The following is a 27,892-nucleotide window of genomic DNA, read 5'->3' on the forward strand; positions in this document are numbered from 1 at the left end:
CATGAAGCCCAAAACAAGGCCCAACAAGCCTATAGCCTAAAATGCTACTCTAAGTGGTCCAAAATACAAGACCAAAATATAATCAAACTTATACTACTAAAACATAAGAAGAATGTTTATAACAAGATAAGCCCATGTGAAACTTGACTTGGGTCTTCCAAGCCCATAGGGCCCATTGGGCCTTGACTAGCCTAATCTTCCATATCTAGCCCACTCCTCTTGGATCTTTGAGTGTGTCACCTCTTGCATTCCAAAGTATGATTCCATCATCCCCTCCCTCTTGAAAAGGATTTTTCCTCAAATCTAGAGGATGCACGGAAGAAAAATTAACACCTACATGTAGAACATGCAAGGAATAAAAAGTGAGATGGTAAGAGAATAAATCATGGATCCTAAAAGAAGTCTTTCTATCTAACCTAACAAAGAAAGATAAACTATCAAAATTAGACTCTCTAAAAATAGAAATAGGATCCTCTTCTAAGCATAACCTAAAAGTAAATCCTAAAAATGTAATGACACTATGACTATGACAATAAAAAGAATGATTTTTAAACACTACAATATCTTGCCTAAAGTACCCTAAATGGTAACCTAGGCTTTTCCTAAAATATAAAGAAAGCACTACTAGAAAATGTCCTAAACAATTTTGGATTTGATTGTTTGTTAGATATTCATGATCATATAAACTATTTTTGTCTTGTAGGGAAGGAATCAAATTAAGTTTAATGAAATATGGACTTCCCCTAAGATCAAACATAAAATATAGAACACTACAATGGGTATCTAATAAACAATATAACCCAAAAATTGGGTGCTTTAAAACCACAGAAATACTTCCTTCCTTGTGCACCTCCAAGGAAGTAGTATAAGGAGTAAAACTAGAGGTAGTCCACTCCTTCTTCACTATATCTTGAAGTTGAAAATTCTTTACTCGAAATTTATTTTGTTCCTCATTCTCAACTTTAAGACTAGTGGCAGCATTAGGATAAGAGTCAAGACTTTTATGAATAAAGAGAGTTCTTTTCAAGGCTTGTTTGTTAATAAAATAACTCTCCTTGGTCTTAAAGGTCTTATTGGAGTCCCCCTCATCCATACTCTTTCCTATTTTACTTTCTTTTCTTTCTTTATTTCTTTTTCTTTTCATTTGTTTTTGATCCTCAAACACTTGGGGTGGTGTTAAAGGATTAAAAATAATTTCTTTATTTTTATGAGTGAAGGATATTTTGTTAGTAAGGCCATTATGTATAGTATGTTTATCAAATTGCCATGGCCTACCAAGCAAAATATGACAAGCTTCCATAGGGATCACATCACATAAAACTTTGTCTTTATAGTCCCCTATAGAAAACTTGACCTTCACTTGTTGATTTACCTCCAATTCCTCACCTTCATTGAGCCAATGAAGTTTATAAGGTTGAGGGTGAGGAATAGTGGTAAGGGCTAACTTGTTAACCAACCTTGTACTACAAAAATTAGAGCATGATCCACTATCAACAATGAGAGAACAAGTTCTTTTGGAAACTAAACATCTTGTGTGAAAGATGTTCTCTCTTTGTGATAGTGAAGTGGGACAAGGTTGACTTCCAAGAAGTCTTTTGACCATAAGAAGATCACCATCAACAGGATATAGCTTTTCGATTTGATGATCTTTCTCACTAGTCTCACTATCACTTGAAGTGGTAGAACTAGATTCATCAAGACTACTATAAATGTCTTGTCCTCTCAAAATCATGACCTTTTTAGTTGGACATTGAGAAGCTATATGGCCTCTCCCAAGACATTTAAAACATTTGATGTCACTAGTTTTACTACTAGAAGTGACAACACTTTTATTTTTATCTTTTTCTTTTTCTGTTTCTTTTTCTTGACCCTTACTAGAGTTTTTAGAAGAGTCATATTGACCCTCCCTCTTGTAGTCTTTCTTGATATAAGAGTTAGCTTGAGTTTTTCCTTTAAAAGAATTTTTCCTCAAATTTTTTTGTTCCACCCTTATACAAAGTTGGACCAAATCATCAAGGTCCCTATAAGGGAGTAACTCAACCCTATCTATTATATCAAAATTTAGACCACTCAAAAATCTAGCAATGGTCAATCTTTCATCTTCCCTTATTCCAGCCCTTATGAGATACAACTCCATTTTCTGTCTATACTCCTTCACACTCATGTTCTTTTGTTGGAGTCTTTGGAGCTTATCCATAAGCTCCCTACTATAATAAGAAGGTATGTGTCTTCTTCTCATAGCACTCCTCAATTCATTCCAATAAGTAATAGGAGGATCATTGTGAAGTCTTCTCTCTCTCTCCAAGGATGTCCACGAATACATAGCTTGTCCTTGGAAAGCTAGGGTGGCTAAGGGAACTTTTCTTTCTTCACCTACTTGGTGACAAGTGAATATTTGCTCCACTTTCATTTCCCAATCCAAGTAGGCATCAACATCCTCTTTTCCATAAAAGTAAGGGAGATCAACCCTCGATTTCCTCACTTTGGGTTCCTTAATGACTCTTCTAGGTGTGGGTTGGTAATATTCATCTACTTTCAAACTATCCATATCACCTTGACTTGTAGAGTCATTGGAACTCTTAGTGGAACTCTTTTGACTTTTTCTTTTGTTAATTTTTTTTAAAAGTTTTTCTTCTTGTTGCTTAATCTTGTTTATCTCTTCCTCAAGAGCAATAAGTTGTACTTCTCTTTCAATCTTTTCTCTTTCTTTTTGAAGTACTTCTTGTTGCTTCCAAAGTTTTAGTGCTTCAACCTCCTTAACAATTCTTGAAAAGCTTTTAGGAGATTCAAGATCACTATCACTTTGAGAAATATGACTCATGATTAAGCAATAAGAATTTTATATGTTATGCAAAGAGATAAAATATTTTTGGTATTTTCTAGGAACAAAAATAGCACTTGGAAGTCTAAGTGTACAAGTTGCACTATCAAGGGAGGTGAGCTACTAAGAGCCACTTAATAACCAAGCCTTTTCAAGTGGAAATCACTAAACTCCTTTGTGGTATTTTCAATTCCCCAAAACTTTTCACAAAATTTTTTATGTGTATGCTTTTCACAATTTGTTTTTGGAGCTAACTAAGCGTGAACAATTAAATCTACACAAGTCTAGATGAATTAAGGCAATAAAGTAAAAACACAATTAAGATCAAACAACTTAAAGGAAGCAAGTATAAGCAACTAGTCTGTTTGCCCTAAGTGGAAGCTTGAAACATATGAAATTTCCAAGCCACTTCCACTAGTACTACACGTGAGTAGGCTATCAAGGGTTTAGATATACCTGACCAGCTTCTTAATACTCCCTCCAAGCTTTACAAATTGGTTTAAAATACAAGAGAGATTGCAAAAATTTAAACTAGCCTAGAAAGCAATAAATGGCGGCTTTAGTGACCAAGTTAGTGACGGATTTTGTTGTCCACTTTTCCTAACACTTGTTTAAGTGTTCTAATCCGCCACCAACCCTTGGCTTGATTTGTTCCTGGACCTTGCCCAATGAACACAACAAATTGGTTAATGAAGGCTGCTCACAAGGTGAAAGGAATGATCACTCTTGTGGAGGTAGTTTAGGAAAAATTTGGTTACTAAATTAGGTCAAATTTTGTAGTCTTAATGTCCAAATCTTTTCCTACTCTTTGTTGAGTCAATGTTTGATCCTTAAGCGAGGATTTGAGGCCACTTCCAGCACAGAATGATTAATGAAAGAAAACAAGACAAGCAACAAAGGCACAATTTAAGAAGCTTATACCAAAAATTTGAAGATTAATGTTTTTATGACAAGACTCAAAGATGTCCAACAAAGAAAGCTGAAAAATAAGACTCCAAAGAAGGCTAGCACTCAGTTAGGAAGGTTTCTAGATAGGTACTAGAGTAGATTAACAACACAAAAAAAAAAATTAGAAGGAATTTGAACAAGTATACACAAAGTAGTAGTCTAAAGAAATTTAAGGAAACAACTGAATTTTCTAGTTTTGTTCTTCTCGGCTTTTGACTTCTATATTTGCTTCTTTTGATTTATTTTTTTTATACTTTTCTTTTCCTGAATTCAAATTGATATTCCAGAGAAGACACTTGCCTTTTTTTTTCAAATTTTTCACAATTCCAAAGTATTAAAATCAAGACTACTAGTTAGACAAAATTTCAAGTGAAATTGATGTAACTAGTGCACTAGTTTTTAGGTTTTGAATTGGATTCTTTGTTCACTTTTTTTTTTTACTTTTTGAGACAATATGCTCTGTATTTTCTCTGTTTTTTAACAACTATATTTTTAAAATTTGAATCCAAAAGATATAGTGCACTAGAAGTAGGATTAAACACTTGAAATTTTAAGCAACACAAATTTTTTTTAAGAATTTTCAATAGAAAGTGATTTGAAAACTTAAGTACATAATGGAAACCTAACTCTAAAGAAATTTGCTAGAACTAATAGCAAATTATGAACTCAATAAGGTAAAATAAAAAGCACATATAGGTAGGCAAAAGAATAAGCAAACCGAGACCAAAATGTAGACACACAATTCAAAAGAAAACTAGGTTAAACATGCTATTCAAGGAATTTGCAACATATAAGGACTAAACACAAACTGCTAAGACAAAACAAAGATTCAAAACAAAAATCTAATGCAATGAATGAAGTCCAATCACGGACACATGCAAGGAATGGAGAGACTCAAATAAAAGGAAAATAAGCACAAGCAAATAGGTCCTAAAACATGTTGATTGTGGAAGAATTCAAATACAACCAAGCAATGGATCTATGGAACAAAAATTGATTCAAAACAAGTAGATCCGAAAAGAGACTCAAGCAAGACAATAAGAACACAAAGAACACAAGACATACATGGACAAACAAATTGAAGACACTTATCTCCTTGAATACCTTGCTCTGATACCAAAATTGATGGAAGAGGTAAGGAGGAGTGAATGGAGTTCTTCTCCTTAACTTCTTCTAGGCACAGATCTTCTTCAAAGGAGATTAAATCCAAAGCTCAAGGACACTTGAAGGAAGGTGAATCTCGGATAGAAAGAGGCTTAAGCCTTGGATGGAAGCATCCAAGCTTAAGGTTCAAGGGAAAGCCCACTTCAAAGAGGAGGAAACCTAGTAGGGTTCCTAAGGTGAAGCTCTCTCTCTCACGGTGACTCTCAAGGAAATTTGGCTGAATAAGCTCTCAAATTTAATTAATCTCAAAAGTGAATACAAAGAGTAGAAGAAGTACTTAAGCAAGCATCCGGTTTTGCACACTTTTGGGCGCCTAAGTTAAAGCTTACATGTGGCGCCCAAAATTTGAATTCAAATTTGAAATTTGAATTCAAATTTTGGCTCCCATGTGTTTGGCCGAAACTTTAGGTACCAAAGGTGCATTTAAGTTGAATTTGGAGTGTCATTTAGGGTTAATTTGAGTGGCACATGTTTAGCCACCCATGGTGTTAAACATGTGACTCAAATGTAACTTAAATGACTTCCAAATTAAACCTAGTTTAGTCTAATTTTCTTATTTAAGTAATCCTTGTATAATCCTAATCTAATGGCCTAAATACAATGGCCAAACAATTACAATGGAAAGGAAAAATTACAAGAATGAAAATGAGCCCAATATTGGGTACCAAAAGCCCAAAGGCCCATGAAGCCCAAAACTAGGCCCAACAAGCCTATAACCTAAAATGCTACTCTAAGTGGTCCAAAATACAAGACCTAAATATAATCAAACTTATACTACTAAAACATAAGAAGAATGTTTATAACAAGATAAGCCCATGTGAAACTTGACTTGGGCCTTCCAAGCCCATAGGGCCCATTGGGCCTTGACTGGCCCAATCTTCCATGTCTAGCTCACTCCTCTTGGATCTTTGAGTGTGTCACCTCTTGCATTCCAAAGTATGATTCCATCAGATTCACCATTGTTCATTCTCAACAATTCGTATTCTCTTATGAGAGTATGCTTTCTAGATCTCTTTACATCACTTGTTACTTCATGAGTGACTTGCAAAGTATCCCACATTTCTTTAGCAGATTTGCATTGTGATATTCTAAAGAATTCATCAATAGACAATGCAGATGTAATGATGCTTTTGGCTCTATAGTCATATTGGGCTCTTTTTCTCTCATCATCACTCCACTCACTCCAATGTTTTTCTCTCTTCTCATCATCATCTTTGGTCATAGGGATATAGGGTCTATTTTCAATTGCATCCCACACAACAATGTCAATTGCTTCAATGAAAATTCTCATCCTAATTTTCTAGTAGACATAGTTTTCACCATTGAAAACAGGAGGTCTATGAATAGACACACCCTCACCATAGGGTAGGTTGCTATTGGCCATTTTTGAAATCTTGAATAACATTCAAGAACCTTGCTCTAGATACCAATTTTTAGAAAAGAATGGCTCAATCCAAGAGGGGGGTGAATTGGATTCTATGACACTTTAAAAATTTTCAGAGTTTTTAGGATCTTTATTTTAATTCAAACTTTTCTAAAATGAATTTTCAAAGAAGCTTCTTAAAGACTTGTTAATGAAGAATGAATCCTATATTCTTTCTTGATTAACCAATTATAAGATTCAAGGTTAAGAACAATATGTAATACTTTGATTCAATTCAAACCAATGTTGCTCATGCAAACAAGATAATCAAGAACAATCTTTTCAATATACAACCAAGATACTACACAAAGTAAAAAATAAGAGTAAGAGAAGATTGCACGTCTTTTATCCTGGTTCAGCCACACCACATGTGACCTACATCCAGTCCTCAATCATAACCTGATCAAGATTTGTTCCACTATCTTAATGAAGAAGTTTTACAAGCATACCACACATGCATATACTCCTACATTCAAGATAACCACTTTCTTGACCTCAAGAAAGCACCCCTTGTAGAAACCCACTACAAGAATTCCTTACCACTTGAGAAACCTACTCAAGATTTTACAAATATTCACAAAGAATTAAGGAACGAATTCACCTGGAATTCAGAAGCAAATCTTAATCTTTTTCCTTTCAAGAATGTGATGATGATGATCTTTTCTCAAAGCATTTCAAAAACGTTTTTCTTCTTGGTTTCACAAAGAAAACTCTCCAAGAATGTCACAAAGACTTCACAAACACGTTTTTCTAATTTTGATTCTCAATTCTAACTCTGTTCTGAAGTTTCAAAATGTTCAAACTATTTATAAGTTTCTCAAAACCAGATAATTGATTATTTTAAAGAATAATCGATTATTTTGTTCTTCATGATTTCTGGAAATCAACCAAGAACAATTTAATCGATTATTTTGCTGGATAATCGATTATTCCAGAGTGTCATTTCTGGGATAATCGATTATTTCACAAATAATCGATTATTGCAGCAAGGTATCCTTTTTACCTGTTGCTGGAATAATCGATTATATTTAATGATAATCGATTATTTTGAGTTAGTTTTCAAAACTCTTATTTTAAGTCTCAAAATAACTTTTTAACCTTTTAAACTCATCATCATACACACCCCTAATCGGATTAGATACAGATTAGCTTATGCACAAAGCACACACAAAAAATAAACTCAATCAAAGCAATCTATAAGCTACTCCTATTACATAACATTTTTTTTTTGACTTTGTTTTTGACTTCTAAGTTGTTGATGTCCTTGGTCAGCTTTGTTCCACACATTTGTTATCATCAAAACCTTTAATCTCTAGAGGTGATCTCAACAATCTCAATCTCCCCCAATCTCAACACGACCCTAGGCTAGATATGTTACAGGGGAATCGTGACCTTGGCACAGTGTTATATTAGGGGTGAGCACGGCCTTGGATTGTTAAATGGGTAGCGTGACCTTAGCATAGTGTGAAGTGTAAGATTTGTGATGATTGGTGTGATTGAGAATTATGACGTGATGACGATGCATGATTGATTGAAATACGATATGTTGAAATATTTATGAATATTAAGCTATAATGAGATAATATGTTGCGTTTTCTTATGTGCTATATATATAGATGTTTTCTTTTCTCACCGTATGATTTGTGGATGTTTTAGGTGAGGAAGATCCGACTTTGAGTGGCACCTAGAATGTCAACCGTTGAGTTGTGGGTGTGCTCTGATATTGTGACATCGGGGCACAGAAGTCTAGGATAAATTTTTTTTTATATGTATTTAAAGTTATACCTTTTCTTTTGAAACCAATTTGTAAACTCTCAAGTTTTATTTTCAATTATTATGTTGGTTATTGATAAATAAATATGAAGTTTTTTTTTGTGAACCCTTTTACCAACGTTGAAAATTTTTTCTTTAATTTATTTACATGATTAATATCTATATATGTGTTGGGGTAGTAAGGGTGTCACAAATAAAATTTTAACCTTGTTACTAGGTGGAAAATTTAATTACAATATTTTTAAATAATTAGCCATACGATGCACAAATTATTTTAATAACTCATATAATATAAAATTTTGGTAAAATCATTTCAATAGGTTAAAGTTGAACTAAATGTTATCTATGATTATAAAATTAACAAAACTAAACAAATACATATTTAAATAATTTTAATTAATTATCTCATCATCACATACAAAAAAATATAGTATTTTTTATTCTTATATCACATTCAAAAGACAACCATCATATAATCAAAAGAAGTAAAAATTGAAGGAATATGAATATGCTACAAATAAAGATATATACATATAATTTTACCTTTTGAAAAAAGAAAGATATGTAATAACATCATTATGTGAAGGCAAATTTTAACTAGATTAACACTCCGTCGCATGTCGCATACTAATCATTTACTACACATCATAAATGTTAATATTAAAAGAAAAGCAATACAAAGAATTGCAGCCACCGAGATTACTATTAACACATATTAGATCATCCCTAAACAATCTGTCTAATTGATCTATATATATATATATATATAAAATTAAGTCTGTCCAAATAAAGAATTTGAAGAGGTTGAAATCATTGGAAAATTAAATATTAATTATATTTTTAAGTAATATAAAATATCAGTTATATTAGATAAAAATGTTAACAAAAAATATTAAATAAAATAAATAGTAATAGTAACATATATGAATTATTAAATTATAGAAAGTGGACAGCACACATAATCAAGAATAAATAATAATTAAAAGGAAAAATAATTAATAATTAGTTATAATATTAGAACAAAAATCTAATAATTATTAGTGATGATTTACATTATAAAAAATATTAATATATATATATATATTCTTTTAATTTTATCCATATATTTATATATTTTTTAATATATTAATATATTTAAATCATAATAATTAATTTCTTAATATAGATTTATTAATAATTTTATAATTTATTTTTATTTGAATGCTAAAAATAGTAATACTGATAATTATTAAATTAATATTATTAGTATCTGTACCGTCTCGGTCATGGGCCGATCTGATCTCCTTAACGGTGATAGGACGTCAACAGCCCTATACTCGGAAATTACCCGATTTGTTAACCAGGCCCTAAAACCTCTCACCTTATGGGCACTCGGAAATAAGGTGACCATGATCTCCTACTCGGTATTAACCCGATTTAGGGCTCAGTAAAAGCCTATTCGGTAATAGACCGAATAGGTGAGCTCGATTCCTCTTGCCTACCAGGGAACCACTCGGCATGTACCTCGCTGGACTTTCGGTATAGGCCCTGTCGGTCGGATCCCGACTAAGTTCGTTCCCGCTAATCTCGCATCGACAATAAGAACGGTTAGGAAAATCCCTTGATCCTCGGGGTCCAAGAGGCCCACGAACAACTCACCATAAAACCCAAAACCCTAGAGTTGAGAAGGCAGAACACACTTTTGAATGCTCTGGCTTTGAGGCACGACCTAGGAAAAAACCCTAGTCCACCCCTTGGCCGGAACATTTTGGCGCCCACCGTGGGGCTACGGTGAAACTCTTCCTACGCCCCAAGTCATACAGAAAGACCTGCACTTTACCATGGCGAGAGGCGGCAACAACAACAACAACTCGCAACCCCCTACCATGGAGGAGATGATGGCCATGATCAATGGTTTAAGGGAGGACAATGCACGATCCAGGGAGAGAGAGGAGGCCATTCAACGCGAAAATGAGGAGATAAGGAGAAGAGCTGACGAGTTGCAGGCCAGAGTCGCGGCTAGTACTAGGACTGTTGAGGAGGACGTCATGTTGGAGGTCCCTAAGGACTTTCGACCATTTTCGGAGGCCATAGAGGCCGAGGTGATCCCTAGGGATCATCGGATACCGCAGATCGAGCCTTTCGATGGAACGCAAGATCCCAGTCAGCACTTGACAGACTTCCGGGCTCAAATGTTAATCTGTGGAGGGAGCATGGAAGTCCGTTGCAAGTTGTTCATGGGCACTCTCAAGAAGGCGGCGCTCGACTGGTTTAACGGTCTCCCGGACAGGGCGATCACCGATTTTGATGTTTTCAGCCGGCTCTTCATGGCGCAATTCGCTGCTAACAAAAAGAAGCCGCCGATCACATCGGATTTGTTCGACCTCAAACAGCAACGCGAGGAATCTCTGAAAGATTTCCTGCAAAGATTTAATGAGGTCGCTTTGAGGATAACATCATTGGACGAGAAGATGGCGGTTATCGCATTCCAAAAAGGTCTGAGGTCTGGGGCTTTCGACATTGCACTCGAAAGAGCGAACTGTCAAACGATGTCGGAGGTAAGGGCTTTTGCTTTGAGCCACATCAAGACGGAGGAAAACCAGATTGTTAAAAGGGCGGCTGAGAACCGAGAAGCAGGAGACAGCAATAAAGAGGGAAACAAATATCTCCGTCCTCGGTCAGACTGGAATAAGCGGGGCGGCCGGTACAGTGCGAAGGAGGGCAATTACCGACAGGCCGACCATGGAGGTCGGTCAAGAGGCGAGTGGATGCGGGGCGATGAAGAAGAGAAGTTCACTCCACTCACTGTTCCCAGGAGACAGATACTCCACAATGTTAATAGTGCCTCGTTGTTTGAGTTCCCAGCGGTGACGGAGCGTCAGTTGGGCCCTTTCAAAACCGCGTGGTGTGAGTTTCACAGGACTCACGGACACACAACTGAAAATTGTTTCGTCCTGGGAAGGCAGATAGAACGGTTGATCAAGGAGGGACGACTGAAGGAGTTCGTAGCGAAAAAGCAGGAGGGAAGCTCGTCGGATAGGCGACCCAGGCGTACTCAAGACGACGCCGGGAGGGATAGGCGTAAAGAGAGAACTCCTCCTGGAGGCATGCCAGCAAAACCGTCGGAAGCCCATCAGCAACCAATCCATGGGGATTTCAACACTGTAGCGGGGGGCTTCGCGGGCGGGGGAATTACCTCTTCTGCACGAAAAAGGTACACTCGGTCAGTGCTCACCTTATCGGAATTCCGGCGACCTACTCAGCTAGTAATTTCGTTCTCGGACTCAGATTATGAGGGAGTGGCCCCTCATGAGGACGACCCCATTGTCGTATCGGCGATTGTCATGGGGTACAACGTGAAGCGTGTATTGATTGACCAGGGAAGCTCCGCTGACATTTTATTTTGGGAAACTTTCGAGGGGATGAAGATACCTAGCGAACGACTAATCCCTTATGCAGGAACTTTAGTGGGTTTTGCAGGAGACCAGGTCATTGCAAGGGGATATGCCGACCTGGAAACAACCTTTGGCCAGGGCGCTCAGATGAAGACGGTGGTTGTTCGGTATCTGGTGGTCAACGCGCAGTCATCCTATAGTATATTGATCGGCAGGCCGACCCTGAACAAGCTAGGAGCGGTGGTGTCTACTTCCCACCTGAAGGTGAAGTATCCGTTGCCGAATGGTACTGTGGGCACTCTCCGAGTGGACCAGGAAGTGGCTCGGAAATGCTATGGCGACAGTTTGAAAGCACGAAGATGACTGTATACGGCACAGGTGGAGCAGGAGGTCCACTCCATCGACCTAGACCCCAGAGTGAGCCATTTTGATCGCCGACCAGCCCCTGCGGAAGACATCAAGGAGGTGACGTTGATGGAGGGAAAGAAGGTGAAGGTTGGTACATCCCTCAGTCAGGAGGATTCCGAGAAATTGGTTGAAGTGTTAAGGGCGAACATGTCAGCATTCGCGTGGCACGTCAGAGATATGCCAGGAGTGGACCCCGATTTCATGTGCCACAAGCTAGCCATCGATCCACGCGCAAAACCCGTCATCCAAAAGAGGAGGAAGTTTGGTGAGGACAAGCGCAAAGCCATTGCTGAAGAAACCGACAAGTTGCTAACAGCAGGTTTCGTCCGTGAAATACAATACCCGACTTGGCTTGCAAATGTTGTGATGGTACGAAAAAGCAGCGGAAAATGGAGAATGTGCACAGATTTCACCGATCTAAACAAGGCATGCCCGAAGGATTCATACCCCCTACCGAATATAGATTGCCTTGTCGATGGTGCGTCGGGATACGAGCTGCTAAGTTTTATGGATGCGTATTCTGGTTACAATCAGATTCGAATGCACACAGCCGACGAGGATAAAACCGCGTTCATTGCTGACCAGGCCAACTATTGCTATAAGGTAATGCCTTTTGGATTGAAAAATGCAGGGGCAACGTATCAACGTCTGATGGACAAAGTGCTGGTGGATCAGTTGGGTAAGAACGTGGAGGCCTACGTGGACGACATGGTGGTAAGGTCAATGAGTATGGACCGACATATAGACGACCTGAGGGAATTGTTCGATACCATAGGAAAATACCAGCTTAAGTTGAACCCCGAGAAATGTTCCTTTGGAGTCCAAGCGGGAAAATTCCTGGGTTTTTTGCTAACCCATCGCGGCATCGAGGCAAATCCTGACAAATGCTCGGCGATCATTAACATGAGGAGTCCTTCCACGATAAAGGAGGTGCAGCAGCTCACGGGAAGGATGGCTTCCTTATCACGTTTCCTTTCCAAGTCAGCCGATAAGGCGTTGCCGCTTTTCCAATGCTTAAAGAAGAACGACCGATTTGTCTGGGCAAACGAATGTGAGGAAGCCTTCTTAGAACTCAAGAGGTCGCTAGCATCGCCGCCGATACTGACGAAGCCGAAACTGAATCTTCCCTTGTTGGTTTACATATCGGCATCCGACCGAGCAGTCAGTGCAGTGTTGGTCCAAGAGCAGGAAGGCACCCAGGTACCGGTATACTTCGTGAGTCGAGTCCTACAAGGAGCAGAAACGAGGTATCAAAAGATTGAGAAATTAGCACTTGCGATATTGGTGACTGCGCGGAAGTTAAGGCACTACTTCCAGAGCTACGAAGTGATTGTGCGTACGGACCATCCGATTAGACAAGTGCTACAGAAGCCAGACCTAGCGGGAAGAATGATGAAGTGGTCTATAGAACTATCGGAGCATTCAATTAAGTATGAGCCGAGAGGAGCAATCAAAGCTCAAGCGCTAGTCGATTTTGTGATGGAGTTGACCGCGCCCGCCGAGGAGGGAGAGATCGGAGAAATGCAGTGGATCTTGTCAGTAGATGGGGCATCAAATCTCGGGGGAAGTGGAGCAGGAATCGTCCTGGAAGGACCGGGAGGAATTTTGTTGGAGCAGTCGCTGCGTTTTGAATTCCGAGCAAGTAACAATCAGGCCGAGTATGAGGCATTGTTGGCTGGTATGGCATTGGCAAAGGAAATGGGGGCGACAATTTTGTCAGCACGAAGCGACTCTCAATTGATCACGGGGCAAGTAGCAGGCACTTTCCAAGCGAAGGACCCTCAACTAGCTAAGTACCTGGAAAAAGTTAAGTTTCTATCGGAGAATTTCCGAGAGTTCACGCTTAACCACGTTCCCCGAGAGCAGAACTCGAGAGCCGATCTCCTTTCCAAGCTAGCTAGCACGAAGAAGCCGGGAGCCACTCGATCGGTCATCCAGGAAACCTTAGCACAACCCAGTATTAATGAGCCTCAGGGGAGTGTTCTATTCGTCCAAGAAGACCTCGATTCGTGGATGGGACCGTACATTGCATACCTAACTCGGGGAGAATTGCCAGAGGACAAGAAAGAGGCTTCGCTGATACAGAGGGAGTCGGCCAGGTTCGTGGTCATGAACGAAAGACTGTACCGAAGAGGATTCAGCTCTCCCCTGTTAAAGTGTTTGACTATGTCGCAAGCACAACGGGTGATGGACGAGATACATGGTGGAATGTGTGGGAGTCACATTGGAGGACGAGCATTGGTGTACAAAGTGGCGAGGGCAGGCTATTTCTGGCCGAGTCTGAGAAATGACTGTGTCAACTGGGTTCAGAAATGTGATGGATGTCAAAGGCACGCAACCTTGCGTCACTCCCCGGCTGAACGACTTCACTCAATTTTGTCTCCCTGGCCATTCAACAAATGGGGCATCGACATCCTCGGTCCGTTCCCGATAGCCGTGAGACAGTTAAAATTCTTGATAGTGGCCGTGGATTATTTCAGCAAGTGGATCGAAGCGGAGCCGGTAGCGACCATTTCGGCAGAGAAGGTAAAGACGTTCTTGTGGAAAAATGTTGTATGCAGATACGGTGTTCCTCAGGTGCTGGTATCGGATAACGGAACGCAATTTGCAAGTTCGAAAGTTCGCGAGTTCTGCCGGGGGATTGGAATCCGAATGACGTTCACCTCTGTTGAGCATCCCCAATCTAATGGTCAGGCGGAGTCGGCTAACAAGATAATTCTAGCAGGGCTAAAAAAGCGTGTCCAAGACTCAGGCGCTTCTTGGGCGGACGAGCTTCCCCGGGTACTATGGTCGTACCACACAACAGTACATTCCTCGACCCAGGATACCCCTTTCAACTTAGTGTACGGGACGGACGCCATGATACCGATCGAAGTTGCGGAACCTTCGATACGTACTACGGTCTTTTCGGAAGAAGAATCCGACCAGGGAAGGCGAGTTGATTTGGACCTGATTGCTGAGACAAGAGAAAAAGCAAGGATAAATCAAGTGGCAGCCCATAGAAGAGCAGCTTTCAAGTACAACACGAAGGTTGTTCCGAGAGAGTTTGTGGTGGGAGATCTCGTTTTGAAGCGCGCTCAGGCGGCGCAAATGAGGAACAAGCTATCAGCTAAGTGGGTCGGTCCTTACAAAGTTGATGATGTTGTCGGCAAAGGAGCGTACCGACTGAGGACCTTGGACGGAGGAATAATACCGAGGACATGGAACGCGGCGAATTTACGTTTTTATTATAGCTGATCTCTTTGTATTGGGTGCACTCTTTTCCTAACTCAGTATTTTGTCCCCGTAAAAATGTGAGGGGTTTTTGCTGAGAAGGTTTTTAACGAGGCACCACATCTCAATCCTTAATAAATATGTCTTCTCACTCATCATTTTCATGACTTTTAACATTTGCTATTTTGAAGTTAAAACTCGTGATTGTCGGCGATGGTTCGGCTGGGCGAGTATAAACAACTCTTAAAACTCGTGATTGTCGGCGAAAGTCCGACTGGGCGAGTATAAATAACTCTTAAAACTCGTGATTGTCGGCGAAGGTCCGGCTGGGCGAGTATAAATAACTCTTAAAACTCGTGATTGTCGGCGAAGGTCCGGCTGGGCGAGTATAAATAACTCTTAAAACTCGTGATTGTCGGCGAAGGTCCGGCTGGGCGAGTATAAATAACTCTTAAAACTCGTGATTGTCGGCGAAAGTCCGACTGGGCGAGTATAAATAACTCTTAAAACTCGTGATTGTCGGCGATGGTCCGGCTGGGCGAGTATAAATAACTCTTAAAACTCGTGATTGTCGGCGATGGTCCGGCTGGGCGAGTATAAACAACTCTTAAAACTCGTGATTGTCGGCGAAAGTCCGACTGGGCGAGTATAAATAACTCTTAAAACTCGTGATTGTCGGCGATGGTCCGGCTGGGCGAGTATAAATAACTCTTAAAACTCGTGATTGTCGGCGAAAGTCCGACTGGGCGAGTATAAATAACTCTTAAAACTCGTGATTGTCGGCGATGGTCCGGCTGGGCGAGTATAAATAACTCTTAAAACTCGTGGAGTATAAACAACTTGAAGGCCAAACAAAGTGATGTTCTTGACCGACTGACTCCACGAGGTTTCATTTACATGGAACAATTGCATTACTTATCGTAGTCGGTAAATTCCCGACTGGTTCCACGAGATTTCATTTTAGAAAAATTTCCTTACTTGTATACATCGGGATTTGACCGACCGACTCCACGAGGTTTCATTTACATGGAACAATCGCATTACTTATCGTAGTCGGTAAATTCCCGACTGGTTAAACGAGATTTCATTTTAGAAAAATTTCCTTACTTGTAGACATCGGGAACTGACCGACTTACTCCTCGAGGTTTCATTTACATGGAACAATTGCATCTTATCGTAGTCGGTAAATTCCCGACTGGATCCACGAGGCTTCATTATTAACTTAGAAATTTTTTTCTAATAGTTGCTTGAGTCGGAATATAACCGATTTGTACTCATAAAGTCTCATGTTTAACTTAGAAATCTTTCTAAGCGTTATGTGGGTCGGAATTTAAACGACTCAAAACTTCATTATTAACTTAGAAATTTTTTTCTAATAGTTGCTTGAGTCGGAATATAACCGATTTTTACTCATAAAGTCTCATGTTTAACTCAGAAATCTTTCTAAGCGTTATGTGGATCGGAATTTATACGACTCAAAACTTCATTATTAACTTAGAAATTTTTTTCTAATAGTTGCTTGAGTCGGAATATAACCGATTTGTACTCATAAAGTCTCATGTTTAACTTAGAAATCTTTCTAAGCGTTATGTGGGTCGGAATTTAAACGACTCAAAACTTCATTATTAACTTAGAAATTTTTTTTCTAATAGTTGCTTGAGTCGGAATATAACCGATTTGTACTCATAAAGTCTCATGTTTAACTTAGAAATCTTTCTAAGCGTTATGTGGGTCAGAATTTAAACGACTCAAAACTTCTTTATTAACTTAGAAAGTTTTTTTCTAAGTGTTGCTAGAGTCGGAGTTTAAACCGCTTGTACTAGGTGTCGTTTAAGTGGGTATTTGGGCGACCATTTTGTTAAAATTCATTTTGACTTGGACAAGTTTTCAATTATTATGAATCGGCCTCGGGCCGACCGCGTGGCCAAGTTTCATTTAAACAAAAATTTCCACGTTATTTCAAGTTGGCATTTCGGCCACTATTCAAATCAGAAATTATGCACATGGAAAATCTAATTCTCATTGCCTTTGGAACAATGTCTATTATTTAACTGAAGTTTGGGTTTTAGAAAAGTTTTAAGTTAATTCCAATCGGATTAGGAACGATCACTTTTGATTTTAAACTTAGAAAGCTCGGAGTTTGGACGAATACGCTTGAAAAATGTCCATTAAACTTGGAAATTTTCTAGTTCAATTTTAAACTCAGAATTTTGCTGAATACGCTTGGAAAATAATTCTTTAACTTAGAGCATTTTACATACCACTCAAGCACTCGGAATTTGAATGAAGACATATTGGCCCAACTTAGAACATTTTATAGTCGTTAAGACACAAGAAAAGTATCACACATCCAAAACATCAAAATTCAATACAAAGAAAATTTAGAATATTAAAGGCACGCATAATTCTACGAAAAAGGGCTAATGTAAAGCAGGTTCAATCATCTTCTGGGGGATCAATTAGTTCCCCATCCACAATTTCCTTCAAGTAGCCGAGCCCACTAAGGTCTATGTCGGCATGGAGAAACTTCACTTGACTTGTGGCGGCGTCAAACCCTTCAACGAACTTCTTCAGAGAGTCCATCTTGGCCGCTTGAAGGTCGTTCTGAAGCTTCTCCGCTTCAACTTTCATCACGGACAAATCATTCTCGAGGGCGCTAGCCGCATCAATCGACTTATCCCGAGACAGGCGCGCCTCGTCCAGCTCTTTCTCCAACACCACTTTCTCGGCAGCCCAAGCTTTCTTCTCTTCCTCAAAAGCACGACGACCTTCCAGCAGTTTGTCTCGTTCGTTGGATATCCACTTGAGGTCGGCCCTGCTTTTACTCAAGCTGTCCTCCAGGGAAGAGAGTTTTTTTCCCTGCACCTTGGAGTCCCTCACTAGCCCCCGAATTTTGTCTTCATTGACGAGTGAGAGAACCGAAAGACGGTTGGTTAGGGACTCAATTCCCTTTGCAATTGAGAAAGCACTCATCTTTTCTAAGTCGCCGCGGTCTCCCTCAAGCAGATCCGTTCCGCGAATATGGGCGCTGTGATTAAACTTTTCATCCCAGAAAGAGGCCACGCCACTACGCTCGTGACCATGATCCACTGGATCCCAATTTTCGCCGAGGCAAGCACTAATAGTCCTCTCGACGGATTGGACCTCGGTATCGCCCTTATCAATCTCGGTGGCTACCACTGTCTCCAGGTTCACCACCGACACGGACTTCTCGCCCTCGCGCCGACGCTTGTGTGAGGATTCGCCAACACCCCTCGCCGCAGTCACAGGTTTTTCAGTATCCACAACCTTCTCGGTCGCCGATTCCCCGACCCTAGCAACTTGGGAAGCTTGTTGCTGTTTCCAGAGCTTGGCCAATTCCCGATTGCTCATACTCGCCATCCTATCTGCACGAGGACCAAGTAAACATTAGGTTATAACGAAAAATAAAGCATCACAAAGAAACAATAAGGTACAAAAGGGGCGATCGGCGAGAAACCGATTACCTATATATATTCTCAGTTCATGGGGCCTACTTTCTAAATCTAAGAGTTTGGCAGTGTTGAAAACCGTTTTCAATTCCTCAAGTTTCCTAACATCCTGTTGGTCCTTCTCAGGAACCTTGTCAGGACTTAGCCCACCACAGGGCTTAGTCTTCTCGTTCCAATACAAGGGATACCCTTTAAGTAAGCCCTCGTTGCCAGGCGTACAACGAACTCGGAAATAGGATTTCTTGAAGTCCTTATAGGACGACTGAAAAAGTGTTAAAATTCCCCGACCCGTCACCCCATGGACGAATACCCAGCCACTGCGTTTATTGATACGACTCTCAAAAAAGTAAAAAAACTTTCCTACAGTCGGGATTAGCCCGAGACCCCCACACAAAACCTCAAAAGCTCGGATGAACGCCCAACTATTAGGGTGTAATTGAGTAGGTGCCACATTCAAGGCGCTCAGGACCCCTTTTTGGAAATCGGAAAGTGGCCACCTAACCCTAAGCTTAGAAATTAGAGTCGTATAGCAAAACGTAAAAGGCACAATACCGTCACCCTTAATACACACAGGCTCCCCATCCACACAAGGCTCACAAACAAGCACATTATCACCCTCAATACATACCACATGCTCCCTACAAAAACTATCCATTTCAGCCCACGAATTCATTAAAGATGCGCAACGAAGCACATCATCCTTAACCCACTTATACGCGTCTCCATAACTTATATCCTCCATGGTATAAACAAACTTGAACTACAAGGGGGGAACTAAAAGGTTCTCTGTAATCAAGAAAGGCCAAAGGGGGATTAGATAGGCGTACCTAAAGACACAAAAACGACCCTTTCTCACTCAACAAATGTCACCAACACGCCGTACACCACCGCGCACCACCGTAGTTCTCAAATGGAGCAGAGGTCCTCACCGGAGAAGAGAACGCAGGTAGAAAGAAAGGCCGCAGGTAGAAAGAAAGGCAAAAGGAATGACAAAAATGGGAGGCCACCCTATTTATAAGAGTCCAAAGGTCGCGTGTGGAGTTGGGAAACCCAAGGGTCGCGGCGCGTATATTATCCAAAGGTCGCGCATGGAGTTGGGAAACTCAAGGGTCGCAGCGCGTGTGGAACGTTACACCCTTAACCCAAGGGACAAAAAAAAAAGGGGGGGTGCATACCATTAACTTTAGCAACACGTTTGGCCACGTGGCACAGTCATTATTCGCACCCCTGCAACGCCGATTTTGCAATAAATACATGTCCTTTTTTCAAGTAAGGTGAATAGACACCCCCTTTCAGGTTTTGGGAAATTGCGGTTTCACGTGACGAGTTGGAGTATCGCAGTGTACCGCCCAGGTCGCTATCCGACCTGGTTTTCCACTCGGCAAATACACAGCCAGTACGTCAGGCCTTTAGCCTCCACGCCTCATGGGCTCAAGGCTGGAAGGCAAGTGTACCGTCTCGGTCGTGGGCCGATATGATATTCTCGGACCATGACCGATGTCGTTAAGGGGAACACTCGGTTTAGCCTCCACGCCTCATGGGCTCAAGGCTGGAAGGCAAGTGTACCGTCTCGGTCGTGGGCCGATATGATATTCTCGGACCATGACCGATGTCGTTAAGGGGAACACTCGGTTTAGCCTCCACGCCTCACAGGCTCAAGGCTGGAAGGCAAGTGTACCGTCTCGGTCATGGGCCGATCTGATCTCCTTAACGGTGATAGGACGTCAACAGCCCTATACTCGGAAATTACCCGATTTGTTAACCAGGCCCTAAAACCTCTCACCTTATGGGCACTCGGAAATAAGGTGACCATGATCTCCTACTCGGTATTAACCCGATTTAGGGCTCAGTAAAAGCCTATTCGGTAATAGACCGAATAGGTGAGCTCGATTCCTCTTGCCTACCAGGGAACCACTCGGCATGTACCTCGCTGGACTTTCGGTATAGGCCCTGTCGGTCGGATCCCGACTAAGTTCGTTCCCGCTAATCTCGCATCGACAATAAGAACGGTTAGGAAAATCCCTTGATCCTCGGGGTCCAAGAGGCCCACGAACAACTCACCATAAAACCCAAAACCCTAGAGTTGAGAAGGCAGAACACACTTTTGAATGCTCTGGCTTTGAGGCACGACCTAGGAAAAAACCCTAGTCCACCCCTTGGCCGGAACAGTATCAATAATTATTAATTAATGAAAATTAAATGTAATAATAATTATCATTATTTTAATTTTAATTTTAAATATATTAGTTATTAATTAATATGTTTTAATAATTTATTTAATTCATTTGTCGATACATTTTATATATTCAGATAGTTTTTTATTTTAATAATTTTTAATATTAAATTTTAAATAAAATTTATATATAAAAAAATTTAGAGTAAAATATATATAATAGAAGTTATTTTTTATATTATTTGTATTAATTAAAATAAATATTAATTATAACATGTATGAAGTATTATATTACAAATTTAGAATTAATAGTAAATATTGAAACGGAAATCTAATAATAATTAGTGATCATAAAATTATTAAATTTTATAATATATAACATAGAATATATATTGCAATTCTATTTACTTATTAATATAATTTTATTAATAATTTCATAATTTATATTTTATTTAAATTTTTTGACAGAATTTTTATTTAAATTTTAAATATAGTATTGTTAGTAATTAATATTATCTTCATCAACAATTATATGTACAAAAAAGATATCAATAACTATTAATTGATGAAATATAAATGTAGTACTTATTAGCAATTATTACTATTAATTTATTTGAACTTAATAGCTATTAATTAATATATTTTATTAATTTGTTTGGTTCATTTTCTAATAGATTTAATGTTTTTAAATTCTTGTTTAATTTTAATAATTACTCAGTATGAACTTATTTTATAATAACATTTGTATATAAATAAGTTTTGTAGGAAAAATATATATTGTAGAAATTGCTCTCTTTATATTATTTTGTGCATAATTTATTTCCTTTATAAATATTAGTGTTGTCTAGATATTTTGTGTTTCTATATTTTATTTAATAAAGATGTTTAAAAAATATTAATATTTATTAGATTAATTGGTATTACACTTGATCTTCAAATTTCAAGATCTTAAATTCAAATTTTATGCTTATGGAGGTAGTTAATTTTTAATATTATTTTTTATTATTTAAAAATTAAAAAATAAAATTATCTAAAAAATATATACACGAAATCAACTATCATCTTAATATATGTTAAAGATTATAGATGTAACGGTTTATTTGATAATATATATATGAGGAGGGTTCAAATGACACCGGTGTAACTTTTACTAAGTGTTACACCGCTCAATAACTTTTATATTAAATATGAATTTTGAAAATCCAACCGTTAGATTGGAAGTCATATCTCTTAGATCATATATATTAAATTTTATATTAATCTAAGATGATTTGATACTTCATTTTCGTAAAACAAAATTGACGGAATATATATATATTTCAATATATACTAAAATATTAACACTTTGATTACCTTGAAGTTGTTGTTCAAATTTAACAAAATTTGATATATATGATCTAAGAGATATGAACTTTCAATCTAACGGTTGAATTTTCAAAATTCATATTTAATATAAAGTTATTGAGCGGTGTAACACTTAGTAAAAGTTACACCGGTGTCATTTGAACCCTCCTCTCACTACAAAAAAATGTGTGATTTGTGGCGGTTATTTTGGCAGTTTGTGGCGGTTAAAAACCGCCACAAGTGGCTTTACCAGCGTCATTAATAACCGTCGGGTCCACAGTCGCCAAAAACGGTTTGTGGCGTAGATTTTGTAAACGCTGGTTTTGTGCGCCAAAAAATTCAATCACTTTGTGGCGGTTTTAAAACGCTATAAAATGCATTTTAATGTTGCTTGATTTACTATTTCTGGGGGTTTTAAACCGCACAAAATCAATCTAAAATTTGCTTGATTCAACATTTCTGGCGGTTTTAAACCGCCACAAATAAATGAGAAAACTGAAATGGTACACGCACATAACTCCATCAAGTGCAAAGTGATTTCATCCTATGAGAGAGAGAATATCAAAATCAATTTTACTTATCATATGCTCCAGAACAATGACAGTCATTTGTCCATAAGAAACCCACGCTTACAACAAATATCGGAGATTGAAGTGACTACGACTACGACTATTAATCAAAAACTACACACATACAATATCGGTATTTATTTATTGAAAGACAGAGTATCACCTTCCCATATAAAGAAACATGAAATTTCTTTGAATCCTCCAACTGAGACATCTCATCCAGGATACCACTGATGGTATTTATCAAATCCGGTGAACTAACAACGTGAAGGAACCTAAGGAAAAATAATATTAGAGCTAGTAAGGATTTCATATAAATAAACACAATTCACAAAGGAAAATTAAATGAACCATTATTTGATAGAACAGATTCAGCATAAACTACTCTGTGTACAACTGAATGTACTGGAGGGATGATTTGATTGAAAAGACATTCAATTTTTACATGTTAATTTTACATCTATTTAAAAATGTCACCTTATTTTCAATTTTCTTTCCTCTTTCTCACAGTTTTAAATCGTAAAAAAATGTATTTTGTTTTTACTTTTCTCACTTTATTCTACATTATATCGATGAATTTTTATTATTTTAAAAGATAGATTTAAAATTATTTTTATTATTATAAATTGAGAAATAATAATCTATATATTTTAGGTATTTATCAAATTATTGCTTAAAATTATCACTAATTATACTAATTATATAAATTGCTTAAAAGTAGCACATTAGCCTACACATTACAAAAAAATTGAGGAAGCGGGGCCCCAAAAAAGAATGCAATGACTTTAACGTATAAATGAAAACTAACTAAGCAAAAATTAAAGACTCAAGGTTCAAGAATTTAAAACATTGACCATGCATGTAGAAAATTAGGCGTGTAGAAAAGAAACAAGAAACAAAATATTATTCAAATTCTATATCATGAAATATTTTAAACGCCTTCAAATGCACATTACCTTAGCCAAGAAAGCACTATGAGCTTCAATACGACACAATCAACGGATAGATATAAACAGAGTACATACCTCTAATTCATCACATATGAAGTACTCAACTACATCCATAAATATGAACTATCATAGTCAAACGATGCAGCATACCCTTAATTTTGTTGTATAAAAAGACCTGCATACAGACAGACACAAAAACTCTACTAGATTTTGATGTATAAATACAGACCAAGTTTTACTAGAAATGAATATTTTAATTCAAATAACTATAAAAGTTCTCCCTTCCCTCTGAAGACCTTGATTTTCAGATTTCTTCAGGTAGTATGATGGTATTCCAGCAACTTCAACTCCCAATTCAGCTTGCTTTGCTAAAATTTCCTTGAGCTGCAAAGTCAAAAAGATTATGATCCCCTGTTAGTCACCGAAGGCCTACCTCTCCTTACATAGATTTGTTTGAACACAGTCTGCGATTCCCTTATATTGGTTTGCAGATCCCTTGAGGAGGAAAATAGGAACTTATGAATGACTTGATAATTTACACTGAATATTATTATTGATTTGCTTGTAGATTAGCCATATACAGAAGGTATCATTTCTGCATTTGTGTATGGAGAAAGATGGCTACCTTGTAAAAACAAGATTAAAAAAAGAAAGTTCACAGCTTAGTTGAACCATTAACCTTGTCTTGATGACATCAAGGGGGTAGTTATAGCTCCAGTTAGTGCACCTACAAGAAACAAAGCAATTAGTCACATCTCAACAAAAGGCTTAGTTGGACTTGCAATAATGCTTAACAAATCAAACATAAAGAAAACTAAAATACAGCAATTTAACCTCCAAGAATCATTATTAACCATTTCTCCTCCCCTTCAAAAAATTATAAATGGGAATGGAAAAAAATACAAGCAACAAATGGTTTTGGGTTAGCATATGTTAGGTTACAGGTGCCCATGTCTGAAATTTTGGAGGTGCATGTTTTGTCTACTCAATCATGCAAATAGCCAAATACTTCAAATAAAATAAGTAGCTTATTACCAAATAAACAATATTAAGTTTATTTTTTTGTTTGCACCAAGGATATTTCTCAATTGATAATTAAAGACTAATTCCTCGAGACATAAAGATCTCGGAAATGGATATTTCTCAACTAATAATTAAACACACTGAATTGTAAAAGTTCCTTTCTTTCTAGTATAATTTATACTCATTATATAAGAGGAGGGTCAAAATTTTAATAGTGAAACAACTTGAGGAATTTACCGCAAGCATATATAACTTATTCAAATCTGCTTGTAGATGCAAAACTGAATAGCATCAAAGGGCAAATCCCGCAACAAAAAAGATCCATACCCCTGTAATTTCAAAGATCAATATCAAAGAAACATTTTAACTTATCATTGCAGACATGAGAGGAACAAAATTTATCAAAAAAACATTAAAAAGGGGAGATGGTGAACTTCATATAGCATAAAATCCTTTAAAGCCTTCCTTAGAAGCAATAAAGCGAACAGCCCCAGAAGCAGAAGTAAACTGCCCAGTTTGCATTCGTTGCTTGATAACCTAAGAACATGTAAAAACTATGAAGTTCTCCAGTCCATTGAAACAATTTTCAACCATGGAAATGTCATTCTTAGAAATAAGAGAATTTATTTACCTCTGTTGGAACACGAATCAGTGAAGCAACAATGCCCCCAATGGCACCTGCAGTCCAATGAAATTGAAAAAATACCAGAAGATTTTTATCCCCATAAAAAATGATAAAATTTTACAAGAAAAGTATATGCCAGCAAAAAAAATGATAAAATAGACAAAGTATCACCTCCAATACAAACCAAATAAATGCCAAAGACTTCACAGGACCATAATTGGTCTGAATTCAGACTTGAAAGCAATAACAGGTCTTTAATTCACTTAAACTTTCGTATACCAATTGGAATTTTTGGCGAAGAGATGATATTTTTTTCTCTTATTCATATGGAGTCATACAATGCTAGAATATAAAAAGGTACGAGTTTGGTTAAGAAATGTCAACCAATCTACAACAGTTCAGATAAAACAGGGGAAAAATATGGGATAAAAAACTGAAATTTAATTTTGTTCAACATTGGATAATTTAGATCTTATCATAATTATAACGAATCCTAACTTTCCTAACAAACATTTAGACAATATCTTCATACCAAATAGCAACACCATAGAACACAAATAACAATTCCTTCTAATTAGACTCTCTCGTAGTTTCGTAATACGCCTTAAGAGTGCCATAATGAGGGCAAAGAAATTTCAACGGCTTAGGAACTGAAGTCATAAGTTTGAATTTCTTGTCAAACTAACACAACAACACATCCCAATTTCAAACACATAAAATTAAATATAAAAGAAAGCTAAAAATCCTCATTCAAATCAAAATTTGTTCCATTCGAGCATACAACTAGGTTTACCTCATTGCAACCTTCTGCAATCCCTAGTCGGGGATCCTGAACCCTCTCCACGCACAACTCTATTGCTGTTTCAGTGCCAAATCCTCATCGGACTACACAAATTACCATAATCGATTTTCATTTTGTTGCAAGAGAAAACAGAGTAGAAATTTGCGGTCTAGAATGAGAGAAAATTTGAAGAGAGGCTTTTGGAACAGTGTTGTCTTTGGTGGCGCTAGTATCAGAGCGATTAGGACCGGGCGCTATTAAAGAAATTGAAACCCTAAAAGCGAGAAGTGGAAGAGGATTGAATAAGAGAAGAATTTTGAAAGAAGTTAGGAGAAAGTGAAGCATACGTGCCTAAGAATAAGTTTATGATTTTTATTCTTTTAAAAAATAAAATAAAAAATATTTTAATTAAGTTGGCCACGAAATATTGTGGCGGTTTTAAACCGTTGAAAACGTAACTTTTTGTAGCGGTTAAAATAACCGCCAGAATTATAATATTTTGTGGCAGTTTTCTGAAACTGCAAGAAAAAAACCCCTACTAACTACCTACTTTTTTGTAGTGTCTATATATATATATATTTAAGACAGAATTATTGGAGGAAAGCTTTGGAGGGAAGGTAATTATTGAAAAGAATTTTGGAGGAAGAAGTTATTCCCTCTATATATATATTATGATAAATTAATTTTTAGCCAGTAAAATAAATTTATTTTTATATTTTATATCATTTTAAAAGATGATGTAATCATATAAAATTAATATAAAAAATTGTATAAGATATAATATGATCAAAATGAAGTAACTATTAGTTTTGATTTTATACATTTTTTTTGATAAATTGATTATTTTATGTATTAGTTTATTATTTTTTATCAAAACATTTATATAATTACATTTATATTTAGTTTAGTTAGAGAAAGTTTTGAAGAAAAAGAAGTTGGTGCATAACTTCCCCCTTTATATTATTAATTAATTAATTGAAAAGAATTTTGGAGATAAGAAGTTATTCCCTTTATATGTACTATAAATTTTTTTATTAATAATAAATTAATTTTTATCTAGTAAACTAAATTTAAATTTATATTTTATATCATTTTAAAAAATGATGCATTTATATAAAATTAATATCATAAATTGTATTTGGTATAATATGTTCAAAATATAATCATTACTAGTATTAATTTTATACATTTTTTTAATAAGTTTATTATTTTATGTATTCATTTATTTATTTTTATAAAAAAATTATATAATTACATTTATATTTAATTTCTTTGGGAAAAAATTTGAATGGAAAGAAATTGAAAGTTTTAGGGAAAAAGAAAATGTTGGAGAACTTTTCCCTTTATATTATTAATTATTAAAAAATTTCAATAAATATAACTTTTTTAATTAGGGATGTATGTCTTATCTATAGTGACTAAAATTTAATATTATATTAAAAATATAATCAAGCATAATCTGGTTAGACAAAACATCAGACGATAGAAAGGCCAGTATCAAGACGAAAAAGAAAGCAAAGTGCATAAACTATTTTTCTTCTCGAAGCACTTCCTGTATATCTGTGTAAAACTAAGATAGTTTATCTTAGTGAGTGTTGCTAATTGTTCATCCTCTCTATGAGAGTAAATAAACACTTAGACACTTATCCATGTAAAACTAAGGTTACGCACCTTAGTGAGTGTAGAAATTACCCTATCCTCTTTGTGAGAGTTACAAACACACTCAATACTCTTAATTGTTGTAGAGCCTGAAGAGGCTGGTAGAAAGAATACTTGTGAACTAGAAGTGGTTGAGAATACTAGCGCTAGTAAGTGAAGCTAGCAAGCTGTGAC

At 37.2% G+C, this 27,892-nt stretch overlaps 1 protein-coding gene and 1 long non-coding RNA gene across 4 annotated transcripts; one reads left to right on the forward strand and one right to left on the reverse strand.

The window, feature by feature from the left end:
• The first annotated feature begins 9,994 nt into the window (after positions 1-9,994).
• On the forward strand, positions 9,995-11,866 carry LOC145958617 (uncharacterized). The gene has a single exon (XM_083076119.1). It carries the CDS (start codon positions 9,995-9,997, stop codon positions 11,864-11,866), a length of 1,872 nt encoding a protein of 623 aa, XP_082932245.1.
• Positions 11,867-22,670: 10,804 nt separating this feature from the next.
• On the reverse strand, positions 22,671-26,407 carry LOC145959006 (uncharacterized). 3 transcript variants are annotated; one of them, XR_014434615.1, is made up of 6 exons: positions 26,072-26,407; positions 25,285-25,331; positions 25,088-25,190; positions 24,891-24,982; positions 24,310-24,357; positions 22,671-24,014 (listed from the first exon to the last, which is right to left on the reverse strand). It is a non-coding gene; the product is annotated as an uncharacterized LOC145959006 (long non-coding RNA). The 3 variants fall into 3 exon arrangements; XR_014434614.1 differs by having other exon boundaries at positions 22,671-22,955; positions 23,706-24,014; positions 24,891-25,190; XR_014434613.1 differs by having other exon boundaries at positions 24,891-25,190.
• Positions 26,408-27,892: the final 1,485 nt, after the last annotated feature.

Source organism: Cajanus cajan, chromosome 6, assembly GCF_000230855.2.
Source record: "Cajanus cajan strain Asha chromosome 6, NIPB_CcT2T_4, whole genome shotgun sequence".
Taxonomy (NCBI): domain Eukaryota; kingdom Viridiplantae; phylum Streptophyta; class Magnoliopsida; order Fabales; family Fabaceae; genus Cajanus; species Cajanus cajan.